General features: G+C 56.5%; 1 protein-coding gene across 2 annotated transcripts in view; it reads right to left on the minus strand.

Annotated features, from left to right (window-relative positions):
• Positions 1-653: 653 nt before the first annotated feature.
• Positions 654-14,313, minus strand: part of IFFO2 (intermediate filament family orphan 2) — a 47,619-nt gene continuing 33,959 nt past the window's right edge. Inside the window, exons 4-9 of one of the 2 annotated variants that reach the window (XM_081817593.1) lie at positions 12,945-13,085; positions 11,557-11,696; positions 7,542-7,662; positions 7,356-7,448; positions 6,336-6,466; positions 654-5,145 (exon numbers count right to left, since the gene is read on the minus strand). In XM_081817593.1, the coding sequence (XP_081673719.1) occupies positions 5,040-5,145; positions 6,336-6,466; positions 7,356-7,448; positions 7,542-7,662; positions 11,557-11,696; positions 12,945-13,085 (732 nt within the window). In that variant the 3' untranslated portion in view covers positions 654-5,039. The remainder of the gene's footprint in view (positions 5,146-6,335; positions 6,467-7,355; positions 7,449-7,541; positions 7,663-11,556; positions 11,697-12,944; positions 13,086-14,313) is intronic. The other variant, XM_081817594.1, reaches the window with a different exon arrangement.

Below are 14,313 nucleotides of genomic sequence, written 5' to 3' on the forward strand. Positions count from 1 at the left end.
TCGTTTCCCTGGGCCTCAGTTTCCATTTCTATAGAAGGGGGGTATCGCCCGCATTATTTCATGCTACTCCTCTTTCTCCAAGTCACACCCTTTAAGACACTTTGGGGAATTTAAAGAGTGGGGAGAAAAGGAAGTTCCATCAAGTACAGGTCTTAAAGATGGTAAAAAATAGACTGGAATTGGCGGCTCTCTGTCTCCTTACAGAAGACCCTAGTGGGGAGCAGGGCTGCTCACAGGAGGCAGTTCTCCCCGAATTTGGCCATTAACGAGAAGAAACTAGAACACTGGACAGTGTCAAATCCAGAGTCCCAGAAGGTGGCCCCTCGAGGGCACCATAAAAGGAGGTTAAACAAATGGGGGCCTTTATGATTAGTAGGACCTCAACTGCAAACCAGGGGATGCCAGTTACTCAGCCTGTGATCTCTCTGGCTCGCTCTTCCCCTTCCGTAAAGTGAATATGATAATAAATCCTGCTCTGTTGCCTTCCAAAGATTTCATCGTCAGGTGCCCATATAACAGGGGATGTGAAGTTTCCCTATTTTATCACCAACTGGCTAATGACTTTGTTTTGGGGTTTATGTGGCCCTCAGTCCTCCTGCCCCTCCCCCATCACCACTTTATCCTCAATTAAAAAAAAAAAGCAGCACCCTCAATTCTAAGACATTTCACTTTATTTAAAAGAAGCCAATATACAGGATATAAAGGGCATGATATTTACAACAGTACAGTAAACAGGTTGGTTTCCAGTAGGATCAGTAGTCTTTCAGTGAGTATAAACCCCCCTTCCCCCTTGACAATAGACCCAACTGGCAGACAAACAGCAACAGTGGGGTGGGATGGAACTGCAGGATATAAAGTCTCCCTGGATGGGGCTAAAAATCAGGTAGATGCTAAAATGTCCATGAAGGGGTCTTGCCGGGGGTGGGGATGGTGCCTTACCTCGTTTCTTTGAGGGCCCGGCAGTGGGAATGGTGAGGGATTTGCCCAAGACCAACACACAGTCCACCCTGAACCTGGAAATCCTCCAGCCAAGGAAAATTCCCTTTCAGAGAGAATTTGCCTTTACCCATACCCACCCAGCTGCCTCCGGACTCCCCACGTCAGGAGAATGCCCTTCTAGAACAAGAGCTCGGTGCCTCAAGATGGTGAACCCAGGTCTGAGGAAGTCCCAGCACCCCGGTTCCTGCCCCAGGCCCTGGAGGAGCACATCAAGGACTATAGCCCAGGCCGAGGCCTGGAGTAGGCACAGCTGGGGCTGGGTGGTGGGCATCTCCTGGCCCTTCCATTCCTGCTCCAACTGCCTGACCACCTGGGACCCACCAGGGCCCAGGCCCCAAGGAAGCTAAGTGCTCCCTGAACCAACAGTCCCACGGCCACCCACGGTCTGCTGCTTCTCAACTTCTCCCAAACACAGCTGACTTGGAAATGGACCTTGGCAGACCAGAGCGTGAGTCACCGATCAGAGCCCACCCTCAGAAGCCGAGCTTGTCCCCCACCTGGTGCCCCCTTTCCCCTCCTCCCCACCCCCCTCAATTCTGAATTCTCCACTGCCCACCCACTTCCACAAGTGCCCCCCGCCAGAGACTTTCAAGGACCAAGGAGCTGGGGGGTCAAGGAACAGGGAAATGGGGTGAAGTGGGACCTAGGCTCTGCTGAAGCCACTCACGGGTACAGGTGAGTGGGTGGTGAGACCAGGGAGGTGGAGGGGCACTGATTATATTCAGTCCAGCAGCAACATGCATTTCTTGTTCACAGGACAACGCTGGGCTACCATAACTGCCTACCCTAAATTTAAAAACCCTTTCCTCTCATAAAAATAGATGAGAATCTCTTACTTTATAAATACATTACATTTAGCTTAAGTTACACCTTATATTACCCCCTACCCCACACCCTCTCCCCCATTCCAAGCCAAAGTGGTTTGCTTCTCTGTAGGTCAGAGCTAAGTCCGCCCTTCAAAGACCTCAAGATATATTGCTACAAGAAAACAAAGTGTGTTCACTTGCCAATGATTTTTTTTCCCCGTTTGGAGTCTCAGAGGAGTGTGTGTGTGTGTATGTGCGTGCGTGCGTGCGCATGTGTCTTCCACAACCAGGGAGCCAAAAGGAAGTTACTCTCCCTGCCCCTCCCCAATCCTCTCTTTTTATAAAACCCCCAAAAATAGGAGAGTGAGAGAGGGCAGCACAGGAGAGCCCATCTGAGAACAACCTTAAAATACCAATGTCAATATGACACTGGGCTTAGAAATAGAAATTTTAGTATTTACAGCTTTACAAAGGACGGACCAGTTCATCCCAACTGGACCCGGTGCTGCCCCAGCAAGCGTTGGGGTCTTTCTTGGCAAGCTGTGGGCTCATGGCGGGGGCACGAGCAAGGGCCCACTGGCAACAAACTCAAAAAAGAACTTGGTGGGGAGAGCGAGAGGCAGCCGGGCTCAGACCCAGGAGACCGGTCTGCCACACCCTTGCCCGTCCCCCAGCCCCATCCACCTGCCCCAATCCTTGCTCCCCAGGGGAGAGCAGCTATGGAAAACCAGCAGGAAGGAGCCGCTCGGCCAGCGTCTATCTCGGGCTCCTGCCATTTCCATACTCCCTGGACAAACTTCGAGCACCCCAGTCCCAGAGGCAAACGTCCTATGTACATGAGGGGGAAAGCATACATAATACCACCGAACGCTGACTGCCGAGGCCCCCTTAATTCCAAATACTTACACTGCTGCCTTATGTCTTAACACTAAAGATGGGTCTGCCACCCTCCCCACCACCTTGAGAAACAACCGGGACTGACCTCTGCTCTGCCTCCCAAACCACGCCATTCCCTTACCCCCCTCAGCCCTGGACAGAGGAGGCCGGGGTTGAGGGGGGGGGGGCGTGTCCTCCCGGAAACGGAAAATCTTTCCAGCAGCTGAGGTCCAAGCCTGACTGGCTCTAACAAACTTTGGTTACAATAAAACTAAAACTAAGACAACAATAACACTAATGACAATAATAATCAGGTATGTTTGAACCCTGTAACCTTTAGAACAAGGGTCATTGAGGAGGAGGGGAAGGGGCTGTCTCTCCTCTGAACCCATGGTCCCTCCGCGTACCTACCCAGGGACTGTTTGGGAATGGAAGCCTCTCGGCCAGACTGCCACAGGGAACCAGCAGGTTCCTGCGACAACCGCAACAGAAAAAAAAAAAAAAGGGGGGGGGGACTCACAATAAAGGCCACCAAGTTCTGATAAATAAAAATTACACACAGTCACTAACATACACTCTCTCTCTCCATATATATATATGTGTGTGTGTGTGTATATATATATATATATATATATCATATGAGTATTATGTACAATGGTTTTAAGACTGCAAAACAGGTGGGGAAACGGAAGACAGAGAAGGCCCTTACAGGTCGCTGGTACCCTGAGGAAGAAAGACAGGGGGCTGCAATCCTATTTAAAGCCAGAGTCCCTCCTCCGCCTCCACAGGAGAGCAGGAGGTGGGAAGTTCTGGGCCTCGGGCACATTTTGCCCCTTGGACCTCCCGGGAGAGCTCCTGGGCCAATAAAAAAACAAAAATCGGCAATCACACCCACAAGAGTGGGTACGAAAAGAAATTTTTTTAAAAAAAGCAAAACCTGCTCGGCTGGCTCCAAGCTGCGATCTGGCAGGTGGCCTCAACACAGTGCCTTCCGACACAGGCCCACCCAAGTCTTGGGGAGATACTGGCTCAGATTAACTCCCCACTGGTCGGTCAATCGAGTGAAGTACGGAACAGGCTTGCATATGTCCGTGAGCAGAACAGAGGATGGTTCTCACTCCAGCTCCACTCCTGCCTCCTCTGATTAGCCAGCAGCCCTCACTGCCTCCCTCCCCCTCCCTTTCCAGTGCCTGCCGGTGGCCAAACAGCGGCAACTGGGGGCAGTGGAGAACCAACCAAGATGGTTGCAGGCGGTAGGAACCCAGCTCCACTGTGGAGGGGGTGGATACCAGGCCTGGCCCCCTTCAGGCTTTCTCACAGAGAAATTACAGATCTATAGTCCCTTATCATTGGCTGGGAAGGGAGAGAAAAACATCAAGTCATCAGGGCAATAAAAGACCCCTCCCACCCCACAAAGGTCCCAAGAAAGCAAGCAGTCAGGTGGGCCCATGGCCTTGCAGGCCCCCGGCCTCACTACCGACCTTGACAGAACCGCCCCCTCCCGAGTCAGTGCTCACCCTCAGAGGCTGCGAGAGAGATCGCCCTAGCATTGGCCTCCCTCCCAGCTCCAGGGGAAAACCGGGAGTCTGGGCGAGGGCCTACCTTCCACAATGATATAAGGCAAGCTGCTTTTGTTTTGTTTTGTTTTGTTTTGTTTGCATAGTAGTTTAAACACAGTGAGACTCCACTTTCCCCCACAGTGCCTTGTCCCTCTGCTTCGCCACTCGATTCAGAAAGAAAATAAAATTTTGTCTTCCCTCCCTCCTTCCATCTTTTCTCTCTTGTCAGTAAGTAAAAACACTTGGGAGGCCCCCACCCAGGCCTGGAAAGGTTGCAAAGGCAAACAGCTCCTTCCTGGCGGGTGGGAAGGTGGACCACCCCAAGGCCAACTGGCACTGGCCAGGCAGAGGAGGGGAGGGCAGAGCTCATGGCCAATCAGAGGAGCAGGTGGGAGGATAGAAATCCACATTATACCACGCCAGGGGCCCCGCCCTCACCTTAGAGTTTTGTATAAAAACACCTGCTAGGAAGAATTCTTTGGAGCTCAAAGTGGCTCAGCTTAAGGGAAAAGGCACAGTTAACACTGCATCGTCTGGACAGAAGTCTGCATTTGTAATGTGGAGAACAATAGAAATTGACAGCACCATTCCTTGGGTGGGTGGATGGAGAAGGGGCACTGGTTGGTGGTGGGGTGGAAGGAAGGAAGCAGCGGTCCCTCGGGGCCTCCAGAGAAGGGAGGGCAGAGGGAGTCTGTGTGGTGAGGACTGGAGCCCCACTCCGAGGAGCCTTCCTGGACCCACGGGGAGTGGGGGCAGAGGCCCCATCACCAAGACCAGCAGGCACAGGGGGCCTCCGTCATCAGCTGACCATGGGTTCCACATCCGCCTCCCGCTCAAACTCATCCTGGATCTCGTCTGTACTTCCTGAGTCACTGCTGGCCACGGAGCTGGGGGACGGTGAATTCCTGGAAGGCGTGAGAAAACGGGGGTCATGCAGAGGGCAGCCTGGGGACTCCTGAAGGGATGCAAGGGCCGGGAAAGACTGAGCGGCCCCTTGTATAAAATCTAATCATCCATGATCCTGCCCTGAGACCCCGCCCTCGCTCTGCTTTCCTTAGAACCTTCTAAGCTCATGAGTTGAATGTGGCCCTCAAGACCTCTCGGGACCCCCTGCGCCGCCTCTGATTGCTCGGGTGCCGAGAGCTCCCCGGGGGCAGGAGCCGTGGATCAGGCTCCAGTCCTACTCTCCAACCACCTAACGCAGGTCTGCGCACATGGTAGGTGCTCAGTAAACCCCAATTAACTCAGAGCTCAACGAGAGGCCATACAGGAGAGTGGCTAGTAGTGCTGGGTTCAGATTCTGGCCCTCTCCCTGATGAGCCGGGGGGCCGTGGGCAAGCTGTTTAACCTGCTCCTCCATCTGAACGTGGACGTGATGACAATGGGTTCCGGGGGCAACAGTGAGTTAAAGGGACGACATGCTAAGCCCAGGGCCCCCCACGCAGCTTCCCACTGAGCCGCCCCTCCCTCTTTTATAGCCTGAACCACAGTCATAAAAGAGGAACGATTACAATGAACATATTTGTGCTTTATGCCCAGCATTTTTCATGTATCATCTCATTTTATTACTGGCACATCTCTCCCCCCAAAAGGCTGCGCGTTCCTAGAAGGCAGGGGCTCTGTCTTTGTTTTGGCGTTCCCCGGCAAATACAAGGGGCCTGAGGCATGTCAGTCTCCTGGGGACAGACCCAGTGGCCCTTGGTCGGAGGACGGGAAAGGAAGGGAAATTGCTTCCCACGGACCCTAGGAGCCCCACCAGCAGCTGCATTCCTCCTCCGCCCGACAACTGGGCAGAAAGTGGGGCACGAGCCCCAACAGGGCAGGGGCTTGACTGTTCTGTGCATCACTGTCCCCGCGGCCTGGCACAGAGCAGGCCTTGGACATGACAAGTAGCTGCCGAGAGATCTACGTGAGATCAGACACGTAAGTCATCCAGCACACAGCAGGTAGCTAATACTAGATGTACATGAGGGAGGGGTGGACAGGTGCACAGGTGGGCTGGGCAGATGCAATGGTCCAGGCTGTAAGTTGCAGCCCCACAAATACCCCCCAAGGACGCAATCGCTGAACCCGCAGGGAGGACGGGACTGGGTACCTGTCTGCAGAGCCTTTGATGAGCCGGCGGCAGGTCTCCATCTGCACGTCCAGCCCGCGCTTCATGCTGCACATCTCCATGTACTCATGCAAGTGTCGGTTCATGTCGCTCTTGGCCGTGGCCAGCTCCAGCTGAAAGGCCCCAGGTGGGAGAGAGGTGAGGCCAAGTCACTCTCATTCCAGAACCCTCGGCCACTTCCTCCACACGTCCTCGGTGGTGACTGTGCCAAGCCCCCCCCACCCCGAGGATGCCATGCCCTCCGCTCCCTGCATGCCAGCCCCCAACCCCCAGAACTGCTTCCAGTGAAAGGGGAATGGCTACTTAGCGACCCTAGGGGCTGCCTTCGCCAGGTCTACCAACTCCACCCCGCTCAGCATCCCGCACTGCTTTCTATGGACTTGCGTAGGAAAGTTCTCAGGTCTCCGTTATGTTTCTGACCCTTGTCCTCTACCAATGACACAGCCCCCAGGGAAGGAGCCGGCCTTCTCTTTCTCCAGCAGTCACTCTCCCTGAAACATGGCCACATGTGCAGACAGCAGGCTTGAAGGCTGCTTCCCAGCTGGAGGCCTTGGGGCAGCCACTTGGGTCTCTGTCAATCTCATCTCCTCCTCTGCATGATGGGGTGCATGGTACCCACTGCACAGCCTGGAGGCGCCTAGCTACCTCTAGGCATGTACAGAGGGCATGTGGGTACCAGGGAGGCTTACTGAGTGCCTAGCGTCACTCGATGTCACTCAAATGTCTTCTCTCATTGTTTGGGATCACTATCTCCATTGAGTAACTTAAAAAACTCTCTGGGACAGACAGGGATCACCACCCCCATGTGATCTATTTTACACCCGAGAAAACCAAGGCCCTAGGAGGGGCAGGACCCGCCTGGTGCCAGGCAGGGAACTGCAGGCCTCCAACTCACGACCTTGTGCCCGCTGCACCCCTCCAGCACCCCATCCCCCTTGACTAACAATCGAGACCCCACATCGCAGGAGCCTCACCAGAGGACTCTAGAGTCCAAGCCCTCACCTCGATCTGGCCAATCGTTTCCTGGTACTCCTTGTCTCTCGTCTTGAAGAAGGATTCTGTCTCGTGGATCAAGTTGCCCAAGTTTTCCTCTTGCTGGGGACACAGAGCACAGGGGACAATGAGCCGGGTGGCACGGGTTGCCAGAATGAGTGGGGACAGGGGAGGGCAGCCAGGCCAGGGGCTCACCTCGCCCTGCAGGTCAATGGTTGGGTTGCAGTTGGTGAAGTCCTCCCAGAGCAGCAGTGTGTCTTCGTTCTCTTCCCACGTCAGGCTGTCACAGTCATCGTCAAAATCAAAGGTCTCCCGCCTGTGGGATGACAGCGGAGGATAGGGCTGACCCAAAGCCTGGCTCCAGAGGCTGGGCTGGTCGGGGGTGGGGTGGGGGGAGAAAGGGGCACTGCCCCAATGGGTACTCTCCTGCCAGGCAGCTGTCCCACACAGACGGAGTGCCGGCCAAAGGGGACATACGCCTTATCCGGGGGGGGGGGGGGTGGTCAGCTCTTTTAAAATGCAGAAAGTGGGGCGCCTGGGTGGCTCAGTCGTTAAGCGTCTGCCTTGGGCTCAGGCAATGATCCCAGGGTCCTGGGATCGAGCCCCCCATCGGGCTCCCTGCTCAGCAGGGAGCCTGCTTCTCCCTCTCCCACTCCCCCTGCTTGTGTTCCCTCTCTCGCTGCATCTCTCTCTGTCAAATAAATAAAATCTAAAAAAAAAAAAAAAAATGCAGAAAGTATTGATATATTACTTATACCGTTTAAAATGTCTCTTTGTAAAGATGCCAGTCTTTAATCAGTGGAGACTAAAGATATTTTCCTCCCAACTCCAATCTGGTGACTGTTTTCATTCACGTAATAGCTCATTTCTGGAGCCCCTACTTTGCAAGAGGCGATTTCTATAGTCTTCTCCACAACTCGGAAAGGTTGCTATCATGCCCATTTTACAGATGAGGTAACTGCAGCTCAGAAAGAATAACCCACTTGTCCAAAGTCACACTGCTAGCCTGTCAAAGAAACTGGGGTGGAAAACCAGATGTCTCCTACGGCATTTTCCTCCCCCAGTAAAATACACCAAGCACCCATTACGTGCTGGGTGCGGGACTGGCCGCTAAGCATACAGATGAGAAAACTGAAGGGCGCAGGGATTAGGTAGACTTCTGAACCAATACGTGCTTGAAATCGGGCTTGGATTCAAAGCCTGAGCAAATTCAGGGCTTCCCTATTCATTGGAACTGGAAGTAGGGTAACGGACCATAGGGACTTGCCTGGGACTGAGGGGTTTCTGGAGATGCCTTGGCTCCCCCAGCTGAAGGGGAACTTGATCAGATGGGATGGCTGATATCGACAGGGCTTAAATCAATTGATGGATCAAATGAGCCACAGAGGAGAATGTGGGTCCCAGGGCTCTCTGTCAACACCCCCGATCCTCCAGGGCACTGCTCCCTACCGTCCCATGACGGATCAGGCTGGGGGGCCACCGGGCAGGGCCCAAGAAGAATTTCTGGTTAAAAGCTGCCTAGAGCACCCCCTGGAGCCAGGTCCCCCACCAAAAAGCAGTCTCTGCCAGAGCCTGTAGGTGGCTCCATGAGCCCAAGGACCAGAGTGGGGGGGGGGCGTGCAGAGCAGCATAGGAAGGCGCTGCTGGCCTGGACTAGCTCCAGATTAGCCCCTGGGGTCCACCGTCACCGCAACACATACTCGACCGCTGACTTCACTTCCTTTCCAGCGTCTGGGATCTGAAGGAAACCCAGCTGAGGAATGGGGAGCCAGAAAGGACAGGAAGATGGGCAAGAGAAAAGGGTCGGGAGATTGGGAGGGCAGGGCTGAGGAGCTGGCCATGGTACAGGGAAAGGAGCAAATTCCTCCCCTTCTCCTTGGTCTGAAGCCCAAGCAACAGATTTTGATCAAAACAGCCCTGACATGGGGCACGTTATTCAAACACTTCAGTGGAACTGGCGGGGGGCAGCCTCTGGCTTGGGTCTCGGCCCAGCCCATAGCCGGTGGAGATATGGGGGCGGGGGCGGTCAGGGTCCTGCCCAGGGTGGGGTCAGCATGGCCTTGGCTAGAACTGCAAGGGTGGAGGGGATGATCAAAGAATATATATATACATACATATATATATATAAAAAACAACAACAAAAAATACATATATATTTTTTTGTTTTGTTTTGTTTTTTTTAACCAGACAACTTTACAACCCAATAAATCTACTTGGATACTGAGCCTAGTTCAGACCTGTCGACCCCAGGCACCTGATTTAGCATCAGGCCTCCTTTGTACCATAGTAGCGCTGCCAGGGAGCCCCCAGACCCAGCTCTTGGAACTGTTCCTTTCAGCCCACCCCATTCCCAGGCAGCCTAACTATCCCTTGGGGGCTTTCTGCAAACGGGGACAATTTCTTCAGAGAAGCCCTTTAATTCACCCGAATAAACCCAGCCTGGGTGTGTGGGGGGGACAATCCCACCTCAGGCTCAGGAACGCCCAGCGCCACGTTCAAAAAACCTGGATCCAGTCAAGGGTCCCTTCCACAGCCCCTGTCATCACCAAAAGATGAGAATACGACATTTGGAGGGGATGTCGGAAGACGGAATCAGGAGTCCAGGAGTCTCCTTGTCCCGCTCCAACAGCAAGCCCCCAAAACACAGCACCACCTCAGTTCTGTTCCCAGGGAATGACAAGTACAAGGGAGTGTCACACAAACCCATCCCCGCCTGGGTTTGACTCCTGCCTCCCTAAGAGTCACCTGGCTCAGCGGCAAAGGGACCAGGCCAGAAATGGTGTTGCAGAGAGGGCAGAGGGGGACTCTCTTCTGAGTGCAAAGACAGCTAGCTGGGGACAAAGGACTCAACCGCGTGCCAGGGGCCCAGCTCTGTTCCAACTCCTGGCACACTCCTCTGAACCTCAGTTTCCCCATCTGAATGTGAAAGGGCTGGGCTGAGTGGCCTCTGGACTCTGTAATGCTAAGCCAGACCCAGGGCTCTGCAGGAAGCAGGCTGGGGAGACCTGTGCCCCGGCTTCTGAACCAAGTACGATGTCAGAGGCCACTGCCTAAAAGACACGAGCCCCTGGGGAGGGGTTCTGTGGGGTTTTGTGACGGCTCCTTAGAGCCAAGAGCTCAAACGTAGCCCTGCTGTTGGAAACCCAGAGTCCTGGGGGAAAGCGGAGTTCTCAGGGCTCGGGCGCCCAACTGCAAGGGGCTCCAGAGACAGAACAGGCAAGAGCCACCAGAGGGGCAGGAGGAAATAAATGTGGGCCCCAGAGACCCTGTCGCAGCCCAACCCTCCGACTCCAGGCCCTCAGGCAAGTCACCTAATGCCCGCAGGGGCACCCTCCTCCCCCCTCCCCCACCCCACCGCAGGGCTCTGTGTGGACTAGAGTCAAAGACGGATTCGGATGGAGAATATGGCCCTGGACAGACCAAGGCCACAGTGTTTCCCTGCCCCAGGCGACTCCACCCAATGAGGTTCGAGTAAACCAGCTTTTGGCAGCAGAGGGGAGGGTAGCCCCGAGGGTAAGTATCTGCCAGTGTCCCACTGGGGCGAATGTTCAGCTACTTCTGTGCCATGGCTGAAGCTGGAGGGGGTGGCCGCGTGCACGACTGGCTTTTGTGAGCCGCTGCGGGCCGGCTCCAGCCCACCACAGACCAGAGCTAGCCCCGGACTCCGCCCCTAACCCCCAGCATCTCCGGGACAGAACTCAGGCGGCAGACGGGCCTGGCTCTGAACCCCAGCTCCTCCCCACACAAGTGGAGCAGTCGTGGCCAAGGGCCTCCGGTCTGTGCGTCTCCGTGTCCTCGCGCACCAAGGGGTGTGGCAAGCCAACCTCCTCGGCTCACTGTCTGGAGTCACCGAAGCCTCATTTGTAAAGCCGCCCGCCCACGGAGGATGCTCAGTGGCTGTCAGGAGCCCGCCCTCGGCCAGCATGGTGGGCCCCAGTGCGGCGAGCGGCCCAGCGATCCCACCCCGGGGAAAACCGGGGAGTGGGAGTGTAAGGCTCGAGCCCACAGGACCCACCGCTACCATTTAGCCTCTTCTGAACATGTGGAACTCCCCAAATTATGAACGCTGAGACTAAATCCAGATTCTTTCGGAACCCCATGCCGGCTGGACAAGGCACTGTCAGAGCAGGCCACCGGTTTGCAGCCCTGCCCCCGGCAGCCTGGACAAGTGGAGCGGAGCCCCGGGGGCCGGGGCAGCGGAGATACTCACAGCTGGTTGAACATGCGTTTCATCTCGTCTGTGATGTTCATGGAGCCGACCTCGTCGTCCGAGAACCGGTTCACCTCCCCGTCCTGCTCAGAGATGTCGTCATCCGAAGCCACCTTACGCTCTTTCTTTTTGGGGACCACCTGGCCCGGGAGGGAAGAGATGGAGGTTAAGTGGGAGGCTCTGCCAGGAGGGAGGGTGGGCCGGGAAGGGAGTCGGCACCCCGTGGGATGGATGGAGCGTGGCTGGGGCAGCCACTGCCGGGAAAGATGTGGTGCTCCTCTGAGAAGCAGGCGGCATTAGCAGGAAGCGTGAGGTGGGACGCATGCAGGAGGGAGGACAGACGGCCCGGACCCTTCCCTCCCGCAGTGGGTGGGCCGGCTCAGCTGGGCCCTTCACCTGAGCAGCACCTGCAGGATCTGGGGAGAGCAGCGGGCCAGACCGGGGTGCAGAGTCCCCCGGGATGTCTCAGAGCCAGCCAGAGAAAGAGAGAGAACCCCTCACAGAGACCCAGAGGGCTCCATGCCTCAGAGCCCTCCTGCTCACATGCAAAGGCAATGGGCAGGCAGCCCGAGGGTCACCAAGCTTCCTCCACTCCAAGCAGACAAGACAAGAGCAAACCGAACAAAGCCTGGAATGGTCACCCCTGCTTCCCAGCAGAGGGGCAGCAAAAAGGCACGGAGGCGGACGAGCCCAGATCTCTCCTGCTACACCCAAAGTCACACACTTAAAGCGACAACATGCTGTATTGCCCTGGGCTCAAGCAAAAGCCAAACCATGACCCAGAATTCAAGAAGCAGCCTTTGGAGAATGACATGTGCCCTCCCCAGAGGACAGCCCACCAGTGCAAACTGCCCCATCGCCTTCTCTCGGGACACACACTTGTTCCTTGAGGGCTGGGGGTGGGCCCTGAGAGACTCTTCAGTGGGAACGAAAAACAGAGGCCACCAGCTCCTCTCGGGAATTCTGAGGCTCATCTACCAGAGCTGAGCCAGCTCACCTGGCGCTCCCACAGCCTGGCCAGGGCTCTCAACCTTGGCGACGGCGCCCAGCAGGCCTGTGGACCAAGCCCCCGAGGGTCAGGAGACCTGAGTGCCAGCCCCAGCTGGGCCTGTCCCTCCCTGAGCCCATCACGTCCCCTCGCTGGGCGAGTGGCCTCCTCAGCCACAGGATGAAGCATTCAGCCCGAAGAGCCTACGAGTCACCGAGTCCCTGACTCTATGTCGTCCTGGGGAGGCCAGAGTGGGGGCCGAAGCTAGCTCTGGGGGAAGGGGAGTGGGCGGGACTGGAGGGAAAGAGGGCCTGGCCATGCAGGGTAGAGGCCGGGCACTCTGGGACGGGGCAGTGGCGGGGGGGGAGTGGCGGCTGGTGAGCAGGGTGACCCTATTCACCTGGAAGATCTTGGACACGTCTTCCGAGTTCCGTTGCTGTGCGACATCGCACAGCTTGGCCGTGATATCGATCCGGCGACAGATGTCCATGTCCACCTTCATGGCCTTTTCTTGGATCTTTGTGTCCAGGTCTGTCATGGGCTGCAGGGAGGACAGCAGGGGGGTTACGTGAGCGAGCATGGGGGGGCAGGGCGGGGCCGTCGCTCCCAGGCTCCTGCTGGGCAGAGGGGTGCGCAACCCCGAGTCCGAGTCCAAGGGGGGTGCCTGGAGCTTCTGGGGAGGAGGGTGGGGCCAGCGCTGCTCAGGTTGGGGGAGGGAGTGGAGAGGCCGTGGGAGCTAAAGGCTTTGGCGCCAAGTGGACAATGTGAGGCCATGTTTGCCGGCCTCCCTAAGGGCTGAAAGGCGTCCTCTCAAAAGACACAGTGCCAGTGTTTATTTTGTCAGAGCAAAGAAGAAAGACACCTCCCACTCTTGAAAGACTTCCCTTCTCTCCCACCCCTTGTGCCCCACCTGTCCCCCCCCCCGCAACAGACGGGCCTGCCAAGGTGGCGCGCTCTCCCCAGGCTTCTTCCCATGGCCGCGGGGTCTCACCAAAGACAAGGGGGGTCCCCCAAGACCCCAGTGAGGGGAAGCCACGTGGGCTCCCCCAGCAGCCCCGTGGGCTCCCCCAACAGCCCCCTCCCCGGGAGGCTTCTGCCAGCCACACCCAGGTCCACAACCCTCAGGACCAGAAGCCACACCAGGCTGAGTCACCCGCCATCGGGCTCCTTCTCCTTTCTGGCGGCCCTCCCTACATGCTGCCCGCTGCCTGAAGGGGGCAGGAAACCTGGGTCCCCAGCAGGAAGGAGGCTTTGGTTGCCAACAGCTCCCGGCACCCACAGTCACTCAGAGAGGTTCCAGTCTTCAAAAGGATGCAGACGCTGGCCTTCCCCCACTTTACAAAGCAACCCTGCTGCAGGCTGCTGGCCTAGGGAGCCTCCTCGGCTGACACAGACAGGACCCAGGGGCCTTCCTGCAACCTGCCACTGGGCCCTCCACTGTGCCCAGACATCGAGGCCCACGGCCACCACCCGCCCTCAATGTGGCGAGCTGGGACGAGTCGGAGCAAACACAAACAGACCGTCAGAGGAGCCCCGGGGAGGGCGGGATGGGTTAAGCAGCAGATTAATGCATCTCTACTCAGACCAAGGGAAGCGGAAGTGGGGTGAGGGGGGCTGGTCTCGATGCATCCGTCATCCTCACGGGGCAAACGCAGCCAGCCAGGACTCTAACTAGAAGCCGAGCTCTGGAGCCTCGGAGTGAATGAAGCATTTTGCATGATGGGTGTTCGGGGGTGGGGGGTGTCATGACGCTTGGGGCGGCAGCCAGT

The sequence above is a fragment of the Leptonychotes weddellii genome, chromosome 4, assembly GCF_054177405.1.
Source record: "Leptonychotes weddellii isolate Sample4059 chromosome 4, ASM5417740v2, whole genome shotgun sequence".
NCBI lineage: Eukaryota > Metazoa > Chordata > Mammalia > Carnivora > Phocidae > Leptonychotes > Leptonychotes weddellii.